Source organism: Carassius carassius, chromosome 42, assembly GCF_963082965.1.
Source record: "Carassius carassius chromosome 42, fCarCar2.1, whole genome shotgun sequence".
Classification (NCBI taxonomy): domain Eukaryota; kingdom Metazoa; phylum Chordata; class Actinopteri; order Cypriniformes; family Cyprinidae; genus Carassius; species Carassius carassius.
This window is the reverse complement of record NC_081796.1, coordinates 18,625,291-18,650,635: the sequence shown is the minus strand read 5'-3', so window position 1 is coordinate 18,650,635 and position 25,345 is coordinate 18,625,291. Positions and strand designations below refer to the sequence as shown.

Below are 25,345 nucleotides of genomic sequence, written 5' to 3'. Positions count from 1 at the left end.
CGAAATAAAGCTAAATAGCAATATTAAAAAAGACAAAAAGCACAACGAAATTACTAAAACTTAAATACTAAAATTAGCTAAAAACTGCCACATTTTCTAAACAAATTATTAAAAATGAAAACTGAATACATAAAACTAAAAGCTAATTCAAAATATCAATAAATACTATACAATATAACAGAATATAACAGTATATAAATAATACTAAAATGACATTGCACCACAGGAGCTAAAAGGTACAAAAAGAGCTCAGGCTAATACACAGTGGCCAGTAAAAAAAAGCACCTTCCACCTTTTAAATGCTAAAGAAATTTAAGTTTTACTGCTTTCAGTCTTTTCAGAGCTGATCAACTTGATCAGGACGTGCTTATGGTAAGTTTAAACTTTTTATGTGGTAATTTACGTGACGTCTTCACATCAGCATCTTTCGGCAATGAAGACAAAACAAACTTGCTTTCACCACACAGAACACAAGAGTCTTCTGAACCTGATGTAAGAAAACTAACTAGTGGTAGTGTTTGTGGGCAGCTCAGAGTGTTCATATTTATCAGGCAGGTGGGGATTATGCAAATGTGTTACCCTGTGATGTATATAAGTAACAGACAAAAGATTTGAAAATATGATGGTTCAGAATCAGCTTCTTTTGAGAGACATCTTTATTTATCATGCACTTTTTTGATTTAAAAAATGGCTAAGTAAAATGTTGAGAATAAACTCATTAAATTATGAGAAAATGTTGAGAAAAAAAATTGTTACAATTTGATAAAAAAAAAGGTTGAAAGAGTTCGAATCCGTCTTTTGAAGAAAAAAGGAAGACCGAGTTCGGCAAAAGACGGATTCGAACTCTGGTAGACTGCATAGGCTTCATCTATGAGCATTGCTTTCTACGACCTGCGCCAATACAGATGCTGATTAACACTGTCCAATGCGATCGAATAAACATGACATGAGTGTGTTTATTCTCAACATTAAAGGGCCAAGGGAGTCATGGTCTTTGTTGCGTTCTGTTTCAATATAGCAGATCTAAACAGAATGCTGTAGAAACATTAAATACAGTAATGTGTACTGTAACATACCTCTCTTCCTTTATGAGTGACCAATGCAGCCAAAGGCTTGGCATAAAAGCGACTGAAGGAAAACCCAAGGCATCCATACATGCTGTTAGCTGTCAGCTTCAGGGCCTTCTGCCTGATATCATACTATTGAAGAAAATTCATCAAGGTTTGCATGCATAACATTTTACTTGAGTGTTTTAAAACAAAGTATAATATTGGCAGAGCTAAAAAAAAAACTAAAACAAAAATAAATGGACAATCTGTTATCAATACAGAATCCATTGAAATCTTGATTCTGCTTACTTGCAGGTACAGGTCGGGGTTGAGATCCGCTTGCTTCATTAGCTGTTTGACCTGTCGTCGGCGCTCCACCAGTTTTCGAATTTCTTTGGGAAGAATGCCCATCTCCAGACTCAGATCTGGCAGCTCAGGAATCTCATCGTCATCCTCCTGTAATCACGGAAGTAGTTTAGGATATGCTAAAAATACATAAACCTTCCCATGCAGGCAAAGCAGACCACCCCCGACACACCTCCGTTTTCTTGAGTGCGTTGCTCGTTCCTCTCTCAATGGTAGTAAAGCAGATGTTGAACTCCTGGATGATGGAGGGGTACAAACTGTTGAAGTCCAACAGGAGAATGAACTTGTCATAGAAACCTGATGGAAGAAGATAAAATAGATAATTTGGTAGGTACAAACATAAACGCAACCAGTGATATGCATAAAAACATTGTGACTCACCAACTTTTGGATCCAGCACCAAACATCCAGCATACGCTGCCTTCTTCCTTGTTTTGTTGGACTTGCCCTTCCCTGAGTCAATATCCTCATCCTCACAGAGAGAACAGAATTAAAATAAGAAAAAGTACAGGAACAGTATAAATTACGGTTAAATGGGGTGACAACTGTAATAATGGAGGGAGGAATCTGATACCAGATCTTGCTGTGGTTTCTTGAAGAATTGTTTGTCTGGAACAATGAAGTTCTTCTCGTGGAAAGCATGGAGCAGTAGGTATTCGTTCCTCTCAGAGCGCCCTCCCATCAAAGTACGAGACTATGACAGAATAAACATTAAAAGAGAACAGCATGACATGCATGCATCATTTGGGAATCAATTTTACACACACACACACACACACAAATATATATATTAGGGATGCGCTGAGCCGATATTCAAAATGGGTATCGCTCCGATACGGCCTTTTTAAATTTGATGTACCTAAAAAACAATGCTAGACCTACCTAAAAAAAACCAACAACAACCGAAAAATCACTTTTTTATATATCTTTACTCTATTTGAAAGTATAGTTTTTCCGTAAACATAGCACATACCGAACTGTACCGAAACCGTGACTCTAAAACCATGAAATAAACCGACCCGTGAAAAAGTTGAACCACTCCACCCCTAATATATACAGTATATACATACATAACATTTGCATCTTATACTAATTCCATATTAATACAAGAGGAGCAAATGTGGTTTGCATGGGTGTAGAAGTATCTTACCATGACATTACCGGCGATGTTAGTGATCTGCAATGCTAGCGGCAGCACATTCAGCTCGCACATGATTTGAAGAATCAGTTTGGCATCCATCCAGGTGAGCTCCAAAAGGTAGAGTAAGTGTGGGGAATCACTATTGAAAAAGGAGAAAAAGAAACGGATGGAAAAATGTAAATACTGCCACCATAACTGGAAACATTCTGGTTGAAGATCTGAAGCAAGGACTCAAGTGCGAGCACACAGGTAGCATCTAACCTGTAGAAGTTCCTGATGTTCTCTGGTGGCACCATCACCCTCTCGGTCTTTAGGATCTGAGCAGTCAGCTCAGTCAGGTGATAACTCTTACACCGAATCAGCTCCTTGGCAGAGATCTCAACATCACAAACCAGACGTCCACAAGTGGCACTCTTTTCAGCAAAGCCACTGCGACCCTGAAATAAAAAAAATAAAATAAAGTTGCACAAATGTATTAAAACATGATAAAATAGTAATCTTCCAATCTTCATAGAAGTCTTCGCACCCCCAGTTTGGGCATGTTGGCTCTTCTTAGACGACCAATCTTTGACCAGTGAGGTACTTTACACACACTGATTCTCTGCAGGAGCACTTCAAGGTCAAATCCAAAGATGTCATGGCCCTACAGCATCAAAAGGAAGATGTGGTCAAGTCACAAAAAAAAAAACATTAACAACACAGCAGGTGAATGAATGCATTTGAACTCACAACTAAGACATCTGGATCAATCTTGTGCATTTTGGCCAAGAAGAAGCCCAGAAGTGTACGCTCTGTACCAGCAATCTCCACTATACCGTTCTGAGTCAAATCAAGAGACAAAAACAGCAGGGGTTTATTAATGCATTATCATTTCATTTATAATTCCAAAACAAAGCAAGCTTCATCTGATAGATAAGAACAAAATACCTTTTTCCTAACCGCATCCTTAAAGTCATATGGAAAGATACAGTCGTTGGGCTTGCTCAGCACTGCAACAGAAAACAATTAGTTATACAAGCCAAAATACTACCTATAAAATTAATAAAATGACTATTGATTTTAATTTACCCTTACAATGCATATTTTATCTGATGAATTACTTCTCTTTAATGAGTGAATATGCACCCATTTATAACCATGTTATTACTATAAGTATTAATTTAAAACCGAAATTCTTACATTTCAAATAATACATGAAGTATAGCAAAACACGTGTAATTCAAGAAATAACTATCAATATTTGAGAAACTTTATTCGAATATATAGGCTTGTTACATGAAAATTACAATGTTTAAAATTGTATTAATTTTACTTGCATAGACTAACTTTTATGATGCAAAGATGGTTGATTTTTCTTGCTGCCATGGTTCAATATTAATAAAGGGCACTATTTGGTGTTTCGTCAACCCTTTCAACTGTAGTCAATTTGATTAAGTTTATTTGTCATGTCACATACATTTTTTGTCTGCTTATTGTAAGCTCTCGTATACTCATATTTATCAAGAAAATTAAAGTGAGTGAAGTGATATTCAGCCAAGTATGGTGACCCATACTCAGAATTCGTGCTCTGCTTTTAACCCATCCGAAGTGCACACACACAGAGCAGTAATAACACACACACACTGTGAACACACACCCGGAGCAGTGGGCAGCCATTTATGCTGCGGCGCCCGGGGAGCAGTTGGGGGTTCAGTGCCTTGCTCAAGGGCACCTAAGTCGTGGTATTGCAGGTGGAGAGAGAACTGTACATGCACTCCCCCCACCCACAATTCCTGCCGGCCCAGGACTCGAACTCACAACCTTTCGATTGGGAGTCCGACACTCTAACCATTAGGCCACGACTTCCCTTTAAAGGAATCATTGAATCATGAGGCAGTAAAAAGGCCAAGCGTATTGCATTAGCTCAATCTAACTCGTAGCAATCTCTTCTGACTTAAAAATTTGCTAAATGAGTTAAGCTAAAAATGCTTAAAACAAAACAGGTTCTGGACTTCATGTTCAGGGTATTACTTTCACATGAATATTAAAATGCTGAGTGATGGAACTCACCACAGAAATGGGTCTGAAATGGGGGCCGCGGTGGAGCTTTGTCCAGAGGAAATTTATGATGAATGAGGGCAGCAAGGGAAATAATCTGCTCAAGACAAGACACAAGCAAAGGAAGTGAATGAACTCCTTTGAAGCCATACTGCAGCTGAGCTACGACTTGACAAGGAATGATTCAATGATCAGTCATCAGAGGGACCAGACCCAAATTTTACCTCATTCTGGTGGGTCTTTGGGTTCTGCACAGTCTTTAGGCTTATGGACATGACAACCAGAGGAGGTGGCGGCAGGTCTTTAACTACTGAGATCAGGTCAATCTTCTGTGCAACCGCCTCCACCTTAGACCAGCTAATAGGCTGACTGCTTAGCTCTAGACAGCATACCAAGCGTGGACACAGTAAATGATTACAGTATCTGGACAATTATCATGCTTTACCTAGCGCAAAATGGTATGTTTGTATATTTTGAAAGACTCACGAGGGGTCTTCACATCAAGCCAGCAAGGTCCACGCATCTTCCTGTTGAGAAGGAAGTGTTCTAAACTGGAGGTGTTGATTCCAAACACGTGGGAAAACGTAGACCCCTTCAGCTCAGATGGCAAAGTAGGAAGTTCAGCCTACAGAAACAATACACATCACAAAAAATTGCCTCAGAGTTCAAGATTCCAGGAAGTTTCTATTGAGTGTACAAGTACTCACACAGTATTTGACTTCGAGGTACTCGCACTGTGAAGGGATATCTGGGATTTCAAAGGCATAGTTCTTTGTCACTGGCTGTTGGAACAGAAGATGAAAATTTTATAATTTTATATTTGTAGCACAGAGTTAATTAGTTAACGAACTCCATCGCACACCTGTAAGTAATCCTGATGAAGGTCGTGTGACCGAAACGTTGTGCGAATTAAAATTTATTTAGCAAGTTAAGATAGTGTGCAGGAGTTCCTTATATATTTGTAGCACAGAAAACAGAAATGATGGCTAGTAGCAATTACCTTGGACTTAAACTTCATGATTTTGAACTTCTCAGACAGACTGTTAAACTCCTCATACACATCCATCATTCCTACTGGAGCGTCTGTCTGCTCACCAGTTGCCAGATTCACTTTCTAAAATCACAACAACACAATAAACAAAACAAAAAAATAAGTGAATTAAATGTGCATGTTTTTATATATGCACATCAACTAAAATGTGGTCTCACATGTTCTCTGGGAAGCAGATACATTGTTCTCTCAATGTTTTTCACAGCAACACAACAGCTGACATATGCTTTAGCTGACTCAATCCAGACTTTTCCGAACAGGTAAACCACACCTGCAGAGGAAAACACAAATAAACTTTACAACAGCCCTTTTATATTTATCAAATCATTGCAGATATACAGGAATAAAAAGGAAAACTTTAAAATGAGGCATCTGAAGTTCAATTGGAATTTTTTTTTTTTTTTTTTTTTTTTAAGTGCTGCCTTTCTTGGCCAGGGACCATTTGAAAAAGAGACTATCGTCTCAATATGATTTCCCCTGGTTAAATAAAGGAATAATCTGACTATATAACCATCAATTATTTGTCGCAGAAAATAGCTACAGCCATTAGGATGGATTTGTTTCCACATGTATTATGCTAAATTATGGAGCAGGAGATGCACACCAGGTTGGCTGTACTGGTCTTCAAAAGCATCCAACCAGTAGAAGCGGAAGACCATATCTCCGTCAGGTCCCTCCATCAGCGGAAGTTGGCTGGAGTCCACCTGCACTTCCACAGGAGTCTCAATATCTTCCCCCTCCTCAATCTGCTCCCAGCCCATACCACCACCCAGTCCAGATCTGAGGAGCGCAAACTAGACAGTTATGGCAGAAAACAGCCTTCTCTAATCTGCGAAGGGTCTGCGGCCCTTTGTAGGAAGATTGCCACATTAATGCAAATACAGACTATTCTTAATTCAAAGCGTGTGTTTTGCAGACCAACATCAACATCTCATCCTGTGGCTCAGTCTTGGGCTCCACTTTAACAGTGGGTGTGGTCTCAAGCTCCGCCTTCACTTTCACTGGCTCCTCCTCAATGTTCTCTGCCTCCATGGGCTCATCAAAGTCCATCTCATCAAACTCAATCGCCTCTTCTAAACACAAATTTCAATTAAATTAAAGAAATAAATTTTGCACCCAGAGACTGCAGGGATAAAAGAGAGGGCAGATATACCTTCAGGCTCTTCTGTCTTGGGCTTCTTTATCGGTGTAGCAGCTGGTTTACTAGGTTGAACGTGAGCAGATGACCTGGGTGAAGGGTCAGCTGGAGGAACCCGCGTCACCACAGGTCTGGGCTTCGCACTTTGTACTTCAGGTGACTCCTGAGAGATGGATAAAGAGTTTTAATTATGACATTTTTTTTATAAACAATAATCTAATACTAAACATCTAAAGAAGTGCAATTTATGATATAACTTAATTAAAATATTAAATTCTTCTTTAAAAATGCATGTTTTTTCAGTCTTACCAAGCAAATCAATATTCAACCATTTTAAATAAGGGATAACTATCTTTGGAACCTGTGGTTTGACAGAAAATGGATTCATAGGGGATCCCAGTTTTCTTCTTCTTTAAAGTAATGACTGGTGGTGGAGTGAGCAAAACTGGCTTCTGTGGAACATTCAAATGATCATGAGGTCATAAACCTTCAATGCCTGACATACTGGAATACAAACATTGTACATAAAAAAGCACCTACAGGATGCCTGTATTAAAAGTAGACAGCTATAGATTTGAATAAAAAAGGTCATTCACCTCAGAGTGAAGGTCCTGCAGAATATCTCCCAGTAGATCATCTTGAGACAAATCCACATGTTTCTAGTGCAAACATGGATATAGACATTTTTGTTATACTTCTCTGACCTTCATTACAGATGCCAAATTTCCAAATAATGACAGAACTTTCCTTCATGTCTAAACTAGTCCATACATATTTAATTGCAGGTCCATCTTTGACTTAAACATTTACAAAAAGGCCATTTTTATGCAGAAGTAAAAAACAAACAAAGTGCACAAAGTGGCAAAGTAACTCTTACCTCAGCAGGTTTCTTCACATTGCTATTCATGAACATGTTTTAATGCTGTTGGGTTTACAGACAGACACTTTTTTCACATTCATTTTCGAATCCCCTGCCTTTCCGCCTTGTTTACAGTCAAAGAGAGAGCAAAAATACCTGGTTAAGCCAACTAGGGGAACAATGCTTAATATTGCAGATTGACAAAATAAAAAGAACATACTTTTAGGGTCCTTCTCAAATGCGTCATCATCCAAATCATCATCAAAGATTTCTCTGCCATCCTCCACATACCCTGTCCCATCTGACAAAGACAACAGACATTCAGCTGGTGCCCATTTAAGCACTGAGGTCAGCAGAAGTATGAAAATTTGACTGACCGTCATCAATGATCCAATCATCATCCTGTCTCTCCCGCACTATTTTTGAGTACTGCTCTTCATCCACCTCCTCATAGACACTGGTGAACTCCTCCACCTGATCACAACACATTGTCAAAACACTGAAGACGTGTACATCAAGAATACACCAAAAGCTGGCATGCAACTCACCTCATATTTAACCTTCTCTCCCTTCTTGGCTCGTTTAAGTTGCTCTAAAGCAGACTTGCGTCCCACTTTCTCTTTTTTCTCCCGCCTGGAACGTGAAGTGGCAATGCCACACGTGTCGGACGCATCTATGGGATAAAGAAATCAGTTCAGTAAAATCAAAACTGCAACATGCTTTAACATATTATATAGAAAACTGTAAAATTACAAATCTTGAATGACACATGAAATTAAAATCTATTAAGATTATACACAAATCATGGTTATAATTTTCCAGCGAAAGCTCTCATGGAATAACATAATTTACTGCATAATTTTCAATTATTACTGAAAATAAAAATACATATTACAATAATGAATAAATGTAGTTTTAATTTCTCTAAGAAATGTAATACAAAACTAATATGATTATAATTAAAACAATGATAATGGCAAAAATAAATACGAATATATATGTGAAATATGAAACCAAAACAATAAACCACTGATTCTAGGACCAAGGTAAACATTTTTTTTTAAACATTTATAAGAAACGTTAATGCACATGTAAAAAGCTTCTGCAGGTCATAGTCAAATACAAACAGGAAGTAGTTACAAATGGGTCATTTAAATGTGTATTTATGTGTCAGCTAGGATAGATTATAAGTTAATGCTTATAAAGTGAAACATTCTGTTCATGTTCAATTTACATTCAAAGACTGAAGCATCAAAATTACTCAACAAATGTATATTACACATTCACGTGTTTCATAAAAGCATATTTAAACGATTGGTGGAGGTATATCAGTTCATTATATTTAATATTGTATCAGCGCTGTCAGTACAGACATCAACTAAGATGCCTGCTTGTTTGAATGCACTGCATTAATATTCTGTAAGCTAATAAACACTGAGCAATGTAACAACTCTCACCACAATCTCCACCGTCCATGTCCTTATCTGGATTTGAGACAGGAGCCATCAATAAAAATTTGTGCCTGATGAGAGGTAAAATTTCACTCGGCGAAGCGTCGAGCAATACAACAGATTCCGCGCCAAGTGTCTCGAGCAACGGATATGACGAAATCAGCAGCCGTCCACTCCACGTTTTTTTTTTTTTTTTTTTTTTTAAATAATTTTTATTATTATTTTTTTTCAATTTACAATATGTCATATAAACTTGAACTTAAATTTACATCAAGAACTCGTTTGAGGAAAAAAAACATGTGCTCGCATTTAAAACAGTACAAACTCACATCATATCAAGTAAGAAAAAAAATAAATACAGGGGCTGACAAAACAACATAAGTGCTTCAAGCGTGTTTAAGAACATAGGACTGTAAACTCAAAGAGCAAGAGACTCTGACATTGTTTCATATAACTCATTTATGGACTGCTTTTCTTCCGATAACACCTTTAGAGATGCTATATAATTTTTAATTTCTCAAAAAAATTACATTAATTAATTAAAAAAAAAAAACAGTTTATGTTGGGCTTGCTGTTATTCCACTTATTTTTGTGTATATGATACTAATGAAAATAATGTTCACCATTTTAGATACATTTTTTGAAATACCATCCATATATATCATCACTTGAAATTTGTTAAACAAAGAGTTATTGATCCCAATATTTAACATTCGATAAACATCCTTCCAAAACCCCATTGTGACTGAACAAGAGAAAAAAATGTGTTCAATTGTTTCGTGTTCTGTCATACAAAAAACACACGGATTAACTTCAAAATTTAACCTTTTCCTTAGGGTTTTAGCAGCAGGATAAATATTATTTATTAATTTGAACTGAACTTCTTTTACCTTGGGTGAAATTGGCCATTTAAGATACCTACAACTAGTCTTTGTTAATGTAACTTGATTATCTGTTATCTTTATTTTCGTTGGCTTTTTGATATCATAGAATAGTTTTTCTTTAAACACACTTCCAAGTATTTTGTTATTACATTTTCTTTCTCCAAATTTCAATTCACCAATTTTTAACTCTGGAAGTTTAACAGTCACATTTGAATTTGTGAGGATATTTTTAATCATGAATTTTAAGGGAAGTGGAATAGCTCTACTGATTTGGTTAAATTCTCTATAAGAGCATTTCAAATTAAACTTATCGACAAAGGAATTAAACTGGAACAGACTGCCATTTTTATCCATCAAGTCCGTAACATATAGAACATTTGTATCGTACCATTCTTGTTTAAATAGTGTCTTTCTGTTAATTAATATGGTTCTATTGTTTATGGAAGTCAGTTTGATTGGTAGTTTAGTTATTTCAAAGTCACACCTTAACAAAAATTCTAATCAACCAACATTTTGGAAAATATATTTTGGTATGTGGAACCATATGGAATTTGATTGTGTCAAATAAGCTTTAACCCAGTTTAACTTTAATACACCTATCATGGATTCAAAGTCAGCAGCTTTCAGCCCACCATGTTTATAGTCTTTAACCATCACAGACTTTTTAAGGTAGTGTGTCTTATTTTTCCATATGAAATTAAAAATGATTTAATTTACCTTTTTAATCATTTGGGGGGGGGGGGGCATAAAGAGATTGACAAGGATATACTAATTTTGATAAACCTTCTGCTTTTGTTAATAAGATTCTACCAAGAATAGAGAGATCTCTCATGAGCCACTGATTAAGAGATTTTTTCATACTCTCTATTTTCCCTTCAATGTTTAGTTGTTCTCTCTTATTTCTATCTTTAGACATTATTAATCCTAGGTATTTTAGTTCAGTTTTGACAGGTATAGAGTCTATATTTGTCTCAGCACATGGATGAAGACATAGTATTTCACATTTTTTCAGGTTTAGACATAATCCTGAAGCTTTGGAAAAAACTGATATTATATCTAGGTGTCACAATCATTAGATGGAGTGTCCATGAGCTTCAGTAGAGGGCACTCCACTCAGGACCATTCCACCCATCAACCACCAGAGGTCACTTGGACACTAGCACCTCTCATACTGTTGCACCACACCCGAACTACATTACCCATGAGTCACTGCATCACAATCACCCTGCCACACCTGCACATCATTTACACACACACATAAAAGCAGCACACTCACTCTCACTCACTACGAAGTCTTGTTTAGCCAGTCTGACATTTCCGAGCGTTTTTCCCTGTGTTTGTTATTCCTGTGTTTTGACCTTTGGACTGTGTATTCCAACTCTGATTCTCCGCTGCCTGTCCCGATCTCTGCTTGTTTCTGGTTACGATTCTGGTTATCCCTGACACACCTGACGCCATTCCTGATCTCTGCCTGTATGACCATTCTGTTTAATAAATTCTGCATATGGATCCGAACGCCTCCGACTCCGTGTTACAGAAGACTTCGCCATACCAGGATCCAGCAGCCCGGTATCCCCTTGTCACTGAGGTATCGGTTCCTGTTTCAATGTCAGCATATCACCAATCCAGCCTAACCACAGATCCAGTTGACCTGCTGTTAGATCTAAAGCAAGGAGATCGATCTATTGAGGACTATGTTCAACAGTTCTGTGAATTGGTTTATCGAGTTCCTCTAGACGATGAAGTCTTGTTTAAGGATTTATTCCGTTTTGGACTCAATGAACCAGTAAAATCATGGTTTATTGCAGCTTAAGGGACATAATGGACTTTGCACTCTTGTTATGTGGTTCTCCTTTCACTGTGGGAGAGGCAGAGGACTTTAAAGCCCCAAAACCGCTGCACAAGATGGCCGCCAGCCCAGCGCCGCTGCACAAGATGGCAGCCTCAGTTGAATTTCCAGAGTCAAGTCAGGTCCCCGTCGACTTTCCAGAGTCAGGTCAAGTCTCCACTGACCATCCAGAACAAGGTCAGGTCACCATTAACACCCAAGAGTCAAGTGAAACAACAGTTAAACTTTATGAGTCAAGTCAGGTCCCTGTTAATTTCCCAGAATCTAGTCAGGTCACCATTGATCAGGTCCCTGTTGATTTCCCAGAGCCTAGTCAGGTCACCGTTGATCAGGTCACCGTTGACCATCCAGAGTCAGGTCAAGTCTTCGCTGACCATCCAGAGTCAGGGTTAGTTACCGTTGACCTTCCAGAGTTAGGGCTAGTTCCTGTTGACCTTCCAAAGTTGAGTCAGGTGCTCATGGACCCTCCAGAGTCGAGTCAGGTGCTCGTGGACCCTCCAGAGTCAGGGTTAGTCACCATCGACCTTCCAGAGTCAGGGTTAGTCACCGTCGACCTTCCAGAGTCAGGGTTAGTCACCGTCGAATTTGACTCTTGGCCTTCCAGAGTCGAGTCAGGTGATCGTTGAATTTTCAGAGTTGAGTCAGGTTCCGGTTGACCCTCCAGAGTCTAGTCAGGTGCTCGTGGACCCTCCAAAGTCTAGTCAGGTGCTCGTGGACCCTCCAGAGTCAGGGCTAGTCACCGTTGACCTTCCGGAGCCAAGGCTAGTCACCGTTGACCTTTCAGAGTCAAGTCAAGTCACTGGTGCTCTTCAGGGACAGAGTCAAGTCACCGGTGCTCTTCAGGGACAGAGTCAAGTCACCGGTGCTCTTCAGGGACAGAGCCAAGTCACCGGTGCTCTTCAGGGACAGAGCCAAGTCACCGGTGCTCTTCAGGGACAGAGTCAAGTCACCGGTGCTCTTCAGGGACAGAGTCAAGTCACCGGTGCTCTTCAGGGACAGAGTCAAGTCACCGGCGCTCTTCAGGGACAGAGTCAAGTCACCGGCGCTCTTCAGGGACAGAGTCAAGTCACCGGCGCTCTTCAGGGACAGAGTCAAGTCACCGGCGCTCTTCAGGGACAGAGTCAAGTCACCGGCGCTCTTCAGGGACAGAGTCAAGTCACCGGCGCTCTTCAGGGACAGAGTCAAGTCACCGGCGCTCTTCAGGGACAGAGTCAAGTCACCGGCGCTCTTCAGGGACAGAGTCAAGTCACCGGCGCTCTTCAGGGACAGAGTCAAGTCACCGGCGCTCTTCAGGGACAGAGTCAAGTCACCGGCGCTCTTCAGGGACAGAGTCAAGTCACCGGCGCTCTTCAGGGACAGAGTCAAGTCACCGGCGCTCTTCAGGGACAGAGTCAAGTCACCGGCGCTCTTCAGGGACAGAGTCAAGTCACCGGCGCTCTTCAGGGACAGAGTCAAGTCACCGGCGCTCTTCAGGGACAGAGTCAAGTCACCGGCGCTCTTCAGGGACAGAGTCAAGTCACCGGCGCTCTTCAGGGACAGAGTCAAGTCACCGGCGCTCTTCAGGGACAGAGTCAAGTCACCGGCGCTCTTCAGGGACAGAGTCAAGTCACCGGCGCTCTTCAGGGACAGAGTCAAGTCACCGGCGCTCTTCAGGGACAGAGTCAAGTCACCGGCGCTCTTCAGGGACAGAGTCAAGTCACCGGCGCTCTTCAGGGACAGAGTCAAGTCACCGGCGCTCTTCAGGGACAGAGTCAAGTCACCGGCGCTCTTCAGGGACAGAGTCAAGTCACCGGCGCTCTTCAGGGACAGAGTCAAGTCACCGGCGCTCTTCAGGGACAGAGTCAAGTCACCGGCGCTCTTCAGGGACAGAGTCAAGTCACCGGCGCTCTTCAGGGACCGAGTCAAGTCACCGGCGCTCTTCAGGGACCGAGTCTAGTCACCGGCGCTCTTCAGGGACCGAGTCTAGTCACCGGCGCTCTTCAGGGACCGAGTCAAGTCACCGGCGCTCTTCAGGGACCGAGTCAAGTCACCGGCGCTCTTCAGGGACCGAGTCAAGTCACCGGCGCTCTTCAGGGACCGAGTCAAGTCACCGGCGCTCTTCAGGGACCGAGTCAAGTCACCGGCGCTCTTCAGGGACCGAGTCAAGTCACCGGCGCTCTTCAGGGACAGAGTCAAGTCACCAATGATCTTCATGAGCAAAGTCAAGTCACCATTAACCTCCGAGAACGAAGTCAAGTCACAGTTGATCCTCAGGAACCAAGTCAAGTCACCAACGATCTTCATGAGCAAAGTCAAGTCACCAACGATCTTCATGAGCAAAGTCAAGTCACCATTAACCTCCGTGAACGAAGTCAAGTCACAGTTGATCTTCATGAGCACAGTCAAGTCACCAACGATCTTCATGAGCACAGTCAAGTCACAGTTGATCTTCATGAACTAAGTCAAGTCACAGTTGATCTTCATGAACCCAATCAAATCACCACAGATCTACCAGAACCTCGTCACATCTCAGCCGAACTCCCAGAGCCTCGTCACATCTCAGAGCTCTCGTCCTATCCTGTCATGGCCAGGGAGGCCGTCAATGAGCTCTCATTCATTCTGGTCAGGGCTACGGAGACCATCCACCAACTCTCTGTCTGTCCTGTCATGGCCACGGAGGTCCTCCATGAACTCACCGCCTGCCCTGTAATGGCCACGGAGGCCAGCTACCATCTCATCACGGCCACGGAGGCTCGGCTGTGGTGGTCCTCTGCACCGCCCTGGTGGGCTTCTGTCCCGTCTTCTCAGCTGTGGTGGTCCTCTGCTCCGCCCTGGTGGGCTTCTGTCCCATCTTCTCGGCTGTGGTGGTCCTCTACTCCTCCCTGGTGGGCTCAAGCTCCCCCTGCTCCACTCTGGTGGGCTCCCACGTCACCTGCTCTGCCTTGGTGGACCCTTGTTCCCGAGTTAGGCCCATGGCGGGCTCCTGTTCCCGAGTTAAGCCCATGGCGGGCCCCTGTTTCCTATGTCAGGCCCAGGAGGGGCTCCTGTTTTCCTGAGTTTGGCCCAGGAAGGGCTCCAGTTCCGCCTGCTCTGCCCCGGTCCCCGACCACTGCACTTCCTCATGGACCTGGCCCTCCATCCCTCCCCCTGTTCCGCCTCCGCTCCACCGCCCTCCTAGATTGTTTTGAGCGTCTGGAAGCCGCTCCTTTGGGGTCGGGGGAGCTACGTCACGATCATTAGATGCAGTGCCCATGAGCTTCAGTAGAGGGCACTCCACTCAGGACCATTCCACCCATCAACCACCAGATGTCACTTGGACACTAGCACCTCTCATACTGTTGCACCACACCCGAACTACATTACCCATGAGTCACTGCATCACAATCACCCTGCCACACCTGCACCTCATTCATCAGCCAATTTCCTTGCCACACCTGCACCTCATTTACACACATAAAAGCAGCACTCTCACTCACTGCGAAGTCTTGTTTAGCCAGTCTGACATTTCCGAGCGTTTTTCCCTGTGTTTGTTATTCCTGTGTTTTGACCTTTGGACTGTGTATTCCGACTCTGATTCTCCGCTGCCTGTCCCGATCTCTGCTTGTTTCTGGTTACGATTCTGGTTATCCCTGACACACCTGACGCCATTCCTTATCTCTGCCTGTATGACCATTCTGTTTAATAAATGCTGCATATGGATCCGAACGCCTCCGACTCCGTGTTACACTAGGGCTTTTCCAATTAAAGATTTATCTTTTAAAAAGATTACTGTGTCATCTGCAAATTGGCTTATTCGATATTCATAATCGAAAATGTTGATTCCTTTAATCTGAGGGTGATTTACGATTAGATATGCTAGCATTTGTGTACATAAAATAAATAATTTCAGTGAAATAGGACAACCTTGTCTAATACCACGTGAAATCTTAATTTTTGGTGTCATTCCAGGGTTGAGGGAGATGTAACTATAAATATCATTATAAAACATTTTTATGATTTTGCAGAACCCTTCTCCAAATCCGAATTTTTTAAGCACCGTAAACATGAAATCATGTTCCACAGTGTCGAAAGCTTTCAAAAAAAATCTATGAATAAAACAAGACTATCTGATTGAATGAATGATTGGTAATCAATCATATCTAGAATCAGTCGAATATGATTGTGAATACAGTATATCTTCCCTTTATAAAAGCTGATTGATACTCTTCGATAAGTTTTCCAATTACATGCTTTAAGCGAGTTGCAAGCAAGAAGTTTATAATCGCTACATAATAAGGTTATTGGTCTCCAGTTGTCTAGCATCAAATGTTGGCTCAGCTCCTAAAGAAGAGCCGGCTCTTTCGACTCCTGAATGGCTCTTAATTTAGGATTTTTTGTAGGGCTTTGTTTTACCATAACTTTGCAAAAATTGATGGTTTGTGTGTTGAAAAACCTTTCATGTGCAGTGTTTTTATGAGAATCCTTATAATTGCCTAATTTTGTGCATTTATTTTGTTACAAAACCATTCTTTTGTTTAATATTTTAATCAAGCATTTTATTGCACAAATTAACAACAAAACTGCAAATAAATCCACAGAACTAGAACCAAACTCAAGCAAACAGTATTAAAGGCAGGGTAGGAAAAAAAAATTATAAAAAACTTTTTTCCAAATTTGTTTAAACTTTATTTATATATCAATACATAATTAAAATGTAAGTACTCTGAAAAAGAAAGTATACAAATCGAGTGTCTGTAGACCTCTCACGACTGTTTTAAAGACAGCTCATTATTTCCATTCACTCCACCCCCTCCCTTCTGGGCTCCTTCCAAAGCCACGCTGTATGTATGATCAAAATACAAAAAAGAAAGATTTACCTGTCCAGCAGAAATAAAGCCATCAAGGAGTCACTTTTCAGCCCCTTGAGTTCCCTCAGTTCTCGCCATCGCTGGAAAGCCACGCCGATATTAACTCGCGTTTTATTTCTTTGTTTATCCAAAGACTTTTTGTTCATTGCCTTTTCTTGTACTGTTACTGTCTTCCTTTTTTAACCTGGTTTGCCTTCACTAACTGCATAGGCCGGTACTGTGAATTTTGCTTGCTGTTTCTCTGCCATTGTTTTGGTATTCCTAGGATCCGTGCCTCTTGAATTCCTCAAATCAAACGTGCGCGCGCAAGTGGGCAGATCATGTGTGGCAAAAGGGTGGTTGCCATGGTTGCGAGAGAGTGACAGTCGCCTAAGCCAATCCTATGTTTTCATCCCGAATGGAAATAATGAGCTGTGTTTAATACAGATTAAACGGTCTAGAGTCACTCGATTTTTATACTCTTTTTATCAGAGTACTTACATTTTAATTATGCATTGATATATATAGAAAGTTTAAACAAATTTGGAAGAAAGTTGTTTATACATTTTTTACCTACCCTGCCTTTAATGTTCTCAGTGAAGATTGGCATTCAAAAAATTCAGATGGACTGATGGACTGATCCTATTTCTTCTTTCTGTGATTATCTGCCCTGTTTTTGAGAAGATTCTCTCTGAAGGAACCGATGTTGCCACAATACACAGTCTCCCCTCCATTTACGTTGTTACGACCATAGACAGTAAAAGAAAGGTTACGACTCGTTAACTTGCAGTGGGGTGCCGCTTCACTTCATCCCCTCTCTGTTTTTACATAATGTTATGATCCCATAACCAGCCAAAGGAAAAAAAACTGGGAGCCGATGCGAGCCGGCTCTTCTGATTCACTACATAGCATCGGCTCTCAGAGCCGCATCTTTTGCGCATGACCCATCACTAAGCTGCAGCGAGACGCTACTCGTCCAATCTGAACCAGTTCAATCATAGATGTCTATGAGTTAAATGAACCGACTTGTTTAGACAAGCCCATAGACATATATCAAGACAAGCCTACCACATATTTTTTATACGTTTTGAAGGTTTGAAACTTTGGTGTTTAGTTCAGTTAGAAATCATCTTATTTGTATAATTGGAAAAAAAAACAGCTCTGCATTTCTAATATAATTTGTAATTTCCCAAGATTTATATTTTTGCAGACAGTAGCCAAACAATAGAACATATTTTTATTTGATTCTCTTTTTTTTTCGACACAAAGTGGCGACTACAGCACCTGGCCAACATATGAAACACAATATCACGATTCAAACAAAAAAAAATATATAACGATGGTAAAACCAAACTAAATACACGAAGCAATTTTGCATTCGTCTCCACATTAAAGATACAATTTTTACAATAAATGTTTCTCGACTAACACTATTTTATTGTTCTTCAAACGTTAAATAATCCTAACATATTCACATAGAAGTGAAAAACATAAATATATGTAATATTTGATCGTAAGTATCTAACGTAACGCTCAAAATACGTTCAGAGATTCACAGATTATCAGAGTGAATCACTGAGCCGTGTTTGGTTGAATCATATCTCCGACGATCAGGTAACTTCTGGAATATGGCCATTTGCATCGATTCTGAAAACAAAAACTTCGACTCTGGTGGGACTCGAACCCACAACCTTTGAATAACCTCAGTCATTAATCTAGAAGTCCAATGCGCTATCCATTGCGCCACAGAGCCGATGGAGCGCTGCTCAACTGTGTCGGTTTACGTACCGTACTTAATTTTGTCAAAATAATACGTAGAATTTATTATATAAGATATTATTGTTTTCTAAAACTTTATGTGTAAAAAAATATTAAATTTATATTTGTTTAAACTTATTTTAAACAAAATAATTTTACTCTTCTGAGTAAGTTTTCAGGTCTCTTATTTTGACAAAGTATTTCTTCTTGCAGCAGCACATGGGGAAACCACATTGTGTCATTAGAACCAAAATGGCTTCGTGCAGCATAGAAGACGTGCTCGCTAAAGCCGACAGAGACGAGGCTGAAAAGCTAAAAGGTATTACAGTAAACAAAGAGTTAGATCTCGAATTTGACCCGGGTAATTTGCTTGCGTTTGATAAGAACCGGATAGATACTCGGGAATTTAAAGACAACAAACGGGAAGATTTTCTTTGCTCATTAGCGAGAGATAACACTCAACTCCTCATCAACGAGATGTGGAAACTTCCGACAGAAAGAGTTGAAGAAATCATCGTAGCCAAGCTACAGGATCCAACCACTCTATTACCCAGGGAAAAGCCTGCACCAAAACCAAAGCCTCCTACAAAATGGATACCAAGATCTCCACGGCCTCCGTTGGGAAATTCCAGGATAACCTGCCCAAGGAGAAAACGCCTAAAAACACTGGGAAAAAGAGAAAATTCCAGCCTCTTATTGGTGACTTTGGTAGTGAGAAACAAAAACAGCTGGATTTGCTGAAAGTGATGGACAGTAAGAAACCACGTCTTGACATCACCAAAGCTGTGAATAAGCAAATTAGGGAAGATGATAGGGAATCGGCACAAAAGAGGAAGCAAGACTTTAGGAAGAAGGGACGGAGGGGAAACATGTCTGGTAAAGGAAAAGGAAAGCCTGGTGGAAAGGCTCCCAAAGGAAAAGGACGGAAACCTCACATGAAGCAAGGAAAGCGCTAAAATCTGCAGCAGTGTGGACTTCTAATATATATATATATTGTAAAATCCTAAATGTATATTGTGAATGTGATGTCAACCAGTCATGTGTCATATACAGCCACAGTTTGATTGCATTCAATGTGTGGTTTCATTCTGGACTGAAAGTTTTTATTAAAAAATACAAGTGTAGTGCTTGACTGAAAAAAAAAATTGGACTGTTTTCTACATGAATGTTTGATTTATTATCACCAGCTCTTATTCATATTAGTGGTTTCACAATAAAAAAAAAATCCTTTCTGATACGTCATCTAATCTTGGTTGAATATTGTGAAAAACATAGATTGGAAGTCATATTTTGGCGAAAAAGAAATAAAAAAATAAAAAACACTCATTATGTGTGCTGCAATACAATAATGAGAATCATTCTGCTTGAATACAATCTTAAATTACGTTATACTACCATTTAAAAATGACTACTTTTATGTGTAAGGTTGCATTTTTTATTTATGAAATTTTGTATGTATTTTGTTAATATAAAAAGTGCAAAACAAATAATTATATATATTCATATAATGCTTCTTATTTCTTGCGTTTGTTCATTTCTGGTTAGTTTTACATTATTTGTTCTGCAGAATAAATATAATTTATTTTTCAGTCTGTAGGTATATGCATGAAATTCATCTAAATTCATGTTTAATTGCATTAGTTAAAAAAGCTTTTTACATGTTTTATTATTATTATTAAATGTACTACAATGACATTGCATATAACCATGCATGATTTGACCATCCTAAACTGAAACTCCCCCTAAACATTTATTTCTGGATTTGTTGTCATTTTTGATAGATTATAAGCAACTATAATGATATAGTAATTTGATGTTAATTAATGACCTTAAATACTCTCACCATCCACCAAGTGAGAAACAAGACACCATGTGTTAAAAATGTTGATGGGTCTACAGAGTTGGTGGCACTTTCAAAACAAATGAATAACTAGTTCTTGAGTTGATGGATGGTGTTTGACCACAGACACCATCTCTGATGAGCTGGGGGGCTTTGGGAGGGGAAGTACCCATCTGTTGACTGCTGTCAGGTTCGAAGAGCATCATTAGTCATACAATCATAATAGAAAAAACCCACGCCAATGGGCAGAAATATAGGGCACACTTAATGCCAAAATCCATTAGCACTGCTGTTCTGAGGATGCAGGGTTTTTATTGATACACCATGTGAGATTAAGAAGATACACGTTGTAACTGGGCTCAAACCACAAGTTTATATTATATATTTGCATATATCTACTTTAAACTTTATAATCAAAACCAAGCATGAACATTGTTTTTGCCCAAGTGCTTCGAAATATTTGAATAATTTATTTTCCAAATCTGAACTAATATTTGTGTCTACAGAGTATTGCTAGTATTTGTCACGGTGTATATAAAAAGACAGCATTACAAGAAGCTCTGGATTTGTGAGGAGCATTAAAAAACTGATATGGAAACAGAGGGCTCTCTGTCGGTGTATCTGAATTCAACAGCACATTTATAATGGACAGTTATAGTGTTTTTTTATTATTATTACAGAGTGTCTTTAAAATTGAATATTTAATTTATTTCTGAGCCATCATATATGTAATTCATAATCTGTCCACTAGAGGGTGGTAACACACTGCGATGAGATGAGACTCAGTGAGGGTGACATTATTTCTAGAGGGGTGAGCTCACTAAGAATGGCAGTGATACTGGGGGAGGACAAGGGGTGAGTTTGCCATCATACATAATGAGTCTGCAAATTACAGCTCTTTATGCCATAGACCCCCAACAACACACACAGCTGCTCCCCGTCCCAGCCTCACACTCCCTAAACAGGTGGCTCATAGCTCATTAGCTAACAATGCACACAGAATGAACACCAGGCCTGATCAATTCTTGCACAATGGACCCTCCCTGATGGCTTGTATGAATATTATATTCACTGCCAGTCAAAAGTTAGGAATAATTAACATTTGTATTTTTAATTTTTTGTTGAAAAAAAACTGTCCTTTTCAAATCAAGGCTTATATTTGATGAAAAATACAGTTTTAAAAAATAGTATATATAAAATATTATTACTATTTTAAAGACCTGTTTTGTATCTTAATTTATTTTAAAATTAAATGTATTTCTGTGATGGCAAAGCTGAATATTCTGCATAATGCTGAATTAGTGCAAAATCAATTATTATTGCTGCTGAATTATTAATAATAGTTCTCTGTTATCAACATTGCAAATAATTGTGCTACTACATATTACAATTAAATAAGTATTGTTTTAAAAATTACAATTAATATAATAATAATTATTTTTATTTTTTTTATTCTTTGATGAATAGAAAAATCTAAAACAGCATTTATTTGTAAGCCATTCCCCTATATGTATGTGTGTGTATATATGTGTGTGTCTGTGGGTGTGTGTGTGTGTTTGTATATACAAACAGTTTTCAACATTGATAATAAAAAATTTTTTAAATCAGCACATTAGAATGATTTCTAAAGAGCCATGTGACTGTCGACTGGATAATAATAATAAATTAATGTAAGAATATTTCACAGTATTTCTGTTTTTCAATTTTTGATAAAATAAATGCAGGCTTGGTGAGCATATGAGGCATCTTTCAAAAACGCAATTATTACTAACTTTTAGACGGTAGTTGTGCAGCAAACATGTTTATATACAGTTCTTAATTCAATAGAAAGCCATTTCATGCATTTCCTCAACCAATAAAACAGCGCTGCCAGTGCAATATCACATTTTTCACCGGTGTGAATTCCTATGTGGTGACTCCCTGGGTTCAGGGGGCTTGTCAAAACCCTGTTTTGAGCGGTCAAGGTGTGGCAGATTAAACCACACCGTGGTCCTTTGATTGGTGATGGTCCTGGACCAAAGCTGAACAGCCTGTCACTTGTCTCCCTTCGTCAAAGCGCTGGAATCTGGGTCATTGGGAATAAACAGGGCCTTTGTGTTTGTTGTTTCCTCTTTGTGTTCTCCAGCAGAGGCAGGCTACAAGTCCCCTGGGGGGGACGATAGGGAGGAGGGTGCTTTGCTGGCAGTCAGATGTGAGGCCCAGGCACACAGCTCTCCCAGCTTGCTCCAGAGGATCTTATCCAAGCACCATAGGATTGGCCACTGCCAGGGGCCACCAGTTTTTTGATGCTGAGTGAATGACTCCTTAAGGCACAGGAGAAGTAGTACAGTAGCTGTTTTAGATTGGAAATGTGTATTCTTAATTCCTATTCTTAATAACTCATTATCAGCCCTGTGATATATTGGGGGGAGACTGGTGGCAATTATTTTCTTTCATAATTCAAGGAATACTACATGTCATCTTTTGGTATAAGGAGCATGTAATGTACCAAACGTAACAGAAATTTATTTGCATTTAGAGAGAATTAATAATGTTTAATCAAGTAGTCTTAATGTTAAAAGTTGTAAAGGTAGTTGGGGCAATTGTAATACTAATATATACAGTATATATATTATAATTTTTTTTTTAAATAAGCAAAATGCTACATAGTCTTGAACTAGATAATACGGAAGTAATGATCATTAGATATTTTCAGAATTTAGTCTTTTAATTCAGGCAGACATTTTTGTTTTGCATAAATGGTGTTATAAATGCGCTTGATGATTCAAGGTCATGATATATATATCCTTGCACAGTTTTAAGTGACAGAAATATATAATATATATATATATATAAAATAATTTATTTTTATTTGTAAATATTAGTTACATTTAATATATATATATATATATATATATATATATATATATATATATATATATATATATATAATTTTATATAGTGAATACAAATAAAATAAAAATAATCACTTTTTTCTTGCTTTGTTTGCTGTTCAGTGGCACAGAAAAAGTCTGATCAATAAACGTCCAACTTCTCAGACACTGACATGTATTTAATGTAACAGCAATAATTATCTTCCTGTTGACCAGTCTGACTTTTCTAAAACAGCAACATAATGCAATCCTTGCACTTAAGTTTGAAGTGCTCATCATGTTTGCCATATGATTTTTTTAGATTAACATTTTGCTACTGTTTCCTTTGAATCAGCCCCAGTAACTGACTTCTCTCAGTTTTTAGCTTAATAAGATGCCTTGGCCATCTGTTAAGCTTGGCTTACTGGTCACAATGACTTCAGCTTTCTCCTGGACCCTTATACAGGGCTCTTACAGAACCTTAGTAACCCTAATCCACTGATGCAGTGACTGTTGTTGTCATATTGATGTGCAACTGCACTTCAGAACCTTCAAAACTGCAAAAGAGTAAATGAGAACACAAAAAAGCATGCATACAGTCAGTCTGCTCAGTGTTCATCTTGCAGCATGTGGCCTGCAGCTCACCTGAGGAGCAGCTGTTCATCTGGAGAAAGACTTAGATCTGCCCCACCCATAGAACACAGTGTCCTCAACCACCACCCCATTCACCAGTTGTCTCCTCACAAGGACAGCCCATTCAAACTGAATTATAAAAATCTGAAAAACTGAAATCTGAATTAGACCACTTTTGGAGTTGCATCCTGTTTCATTAGCAGAGCAGAGTCTAGACTATGGAAGCACCAATTTCTGCTCCAGAATAGAAAAGTAATTGCGACTTTTTAGCTCACAGTTCTGACTTTATTTCTCACAATTAGAAGTTTATATCTTACAGTTATGAGTTAACATCTCACAATTCTGACATTATTTCTCGCAATTGAGTGGTTATGGAATAAGTTTGAGTTAACTTATAATTCTGAATTCTCTGTATTGTTTATACTTACTATTGTTTATGTGTATATCTATTCTGTATCTTGCAATTCTTATGTAACAATAAAACTTCATAATCATTGGGAAGAAGGAGGCGGGAACCAGCGGACAATCAAATATAGACTTTAATTACAAAATAAACACAAAACAGCGCAACAGCCCCTCGCGGACGACTGTCGCGCACAAATAAAAAGCAAACACAAACTAAAACCCAGGCCTGGTCCTCTCTCGTCCTTCACTGTCGTCGCTCCAGTTTTATATCCTTCCATCTCCTCCGTGGGACTCGAGACCGGTGGGTCGAACAGGTGTCGCTCATCTCCAATCACTCCACCGGCCTCGCTCTGTTCCCACGTCTCTCGGCCCCGACCCACTCGTCACATCTTAGTCTTTTTTTTTCTAAGAATCACAAAATGCATTTTGTAAACGTAATATGATTTTGTGCACTAACAATATGAAGTTGAATGTACCAAAAACACTTCTTGAAGGAAATATGCATGTTGTAACATTGACGGATCCTTTTGTCCACGAAAGAAATAAAAACTCATGGATTTTAAGAAAAAAATCAGAATTGTAGTCATTGACGATATTTCTGGCGAAAGATAGAAAAGAGAAAATTCTGAGGAAAAAATGTTTACTTTAAGAAACTTGATATGTAACTGCAGGATTAAAAAAAAATAGAACTACAAGATAAAACTCAAAATTGCAAGGTATTGCAAGAAATAACTCTGAGATTCTGAGAAAGAATGCATTTCAACATAACTTAAAATTATGAGATGTGGGAATTGTAAAATAAAAAGTTGCAATGACCTTTTTTATGTTTTTATTTTATGACAGAGACAGGCTTTCATACTAAACTATGTGGACAGCAGAATCATTCATACGTACACTGTATATGAACACATTACACAGCACACTATAGGCCTCTGTTTGTTGGCAGGGCCCCTTTTGCTCTCGAAACTCAAAAATGATCTAAATGAGTTTATTTATAGCAGGCTTCTACAGTATAGCTATGTGCCTGGCCAGCTTAGTGTCCAACCTCTCAGCAGTCAGGCAGTCATAACCAGTGGAAAGACTGACCTATATTAATGGGCACCTTTGGCAGTGGAGCACCATGCCTGGGTTTCCCGCCTGAACTGTGGGTGCCTGCCAGATGACTGGGTCTGTCACTGCTGCGATAGCCTACCATCTGCTGTCTACTGCACACAATGGCAGCCAATG

General features: G+C 39.4%; 1 protein-coding gene, 1 long non-coding RNA gene, 1 other non-coding gene and 1 pseudogene across 3 annotated transcripts in view; 1 reads left to right on the top strand and 3 right to left on the bottom strand.

Moving 5' to 3' along the window:
* LOC132124026 (DNA polymerase alpha catalytic subunit-like) overlaps positions 1 to 9,213 on the bottom strand; it is a 56,444-nt gene extending 47,231 nt beyond the window's left edge. Inside the window, 28 exon segments of the mRNA XM_059534761.1 lie at positions 1,077 to 1,199; positions 1,359 to 1,505; positions 1,588 to 1,712; positions 1,797 to 1,892; positions 1,989 to 2,109; positions 2,566 to 2,695; positions 2,818 to 2,993; positions 3,083 to 3,199; positions 3,286 to 3,375; positions 3,484 to 3,545; positions 4,606 to 4,690; positions 4,818 to 4,972; positions 5,080 to 5,218; positions 5,301 to 5,375; positions 5,594 to 5,707; positions 5,803 to 5,915; positions 6,249 to 6,424; positions 6,567 to 6,717; positions 6,798 to 6,942; positions 7,132 to 7,180; positions 7,182 to 7,234; positions 7,379 to 7,441; positions 7,660 to 7,697; positions 7,700 to 7,797; positions 7,858 to 7,942; positions 8,019 to 8,115; positions 8,190 to 8,314; positions 9,099 to 9,213. Of these exon segments, the coding sequence (XP_059390744.1) occupies positions 1,077 to 1,199; positions 1,359 to 1,505; positions 1,588 to 1,712; positions 1,797 to 1,892; positions 1,989 to 2,109; positions 2,566 to 2,695; positions 2,818 to 2,993; positions 3,083 to 3,199; positions 3,286 to 3,375; positions 3,484 to 3,545; positions 4,606 to 4,690; positions 4,818 to 4,972; positions 5,080 to 5,218; positions 5,301 to 5,375; positions 5,594 to 5,707; positions 5,803 to 5,915; positions 6,249 to 6,424; positions 6,567 to 6,717; positions 6,798 to 6,942; positions 7,132 to 7,180; positions 7,182 to 7,234; positions 7,379 to 7,441; positions 7,660 to 7,697; positions 7,700 to 7,797; positions 7,858 to 7,942; positions 8,019 to 8,115; positions 8,190 to 8,314; positions 9,099 to 9,147 (2,997 nt within the window). The 5' untranslated portion in view covers positions 9,148 to 9,213.
* The window catches only part of LOC132124031 (uncharacterized), a 130,376-nt gene that overhangs the window by 70,773 nt on the left and 34,258 nt on the right, over positions 1 to 25,345 (bottom strand). The window lies entirely within an intron of this gene.
* On the bottom strand, positions 18,294 to 18,383 carry trnar-ucu (transfer RNA arginine (anticodon UCU)). The gene is given in 2 exon segments: positions 18,294 to 18,329; positions 18,347 to 18,383. It is a non-coding gene; the product is annotated as a tRNA-Arg (tRNA).
* Positions 18,617 to 19,543, top strand: LOC132123951 (ribosome biogenesis regulatory protein homolog; annotated as a pseudogene).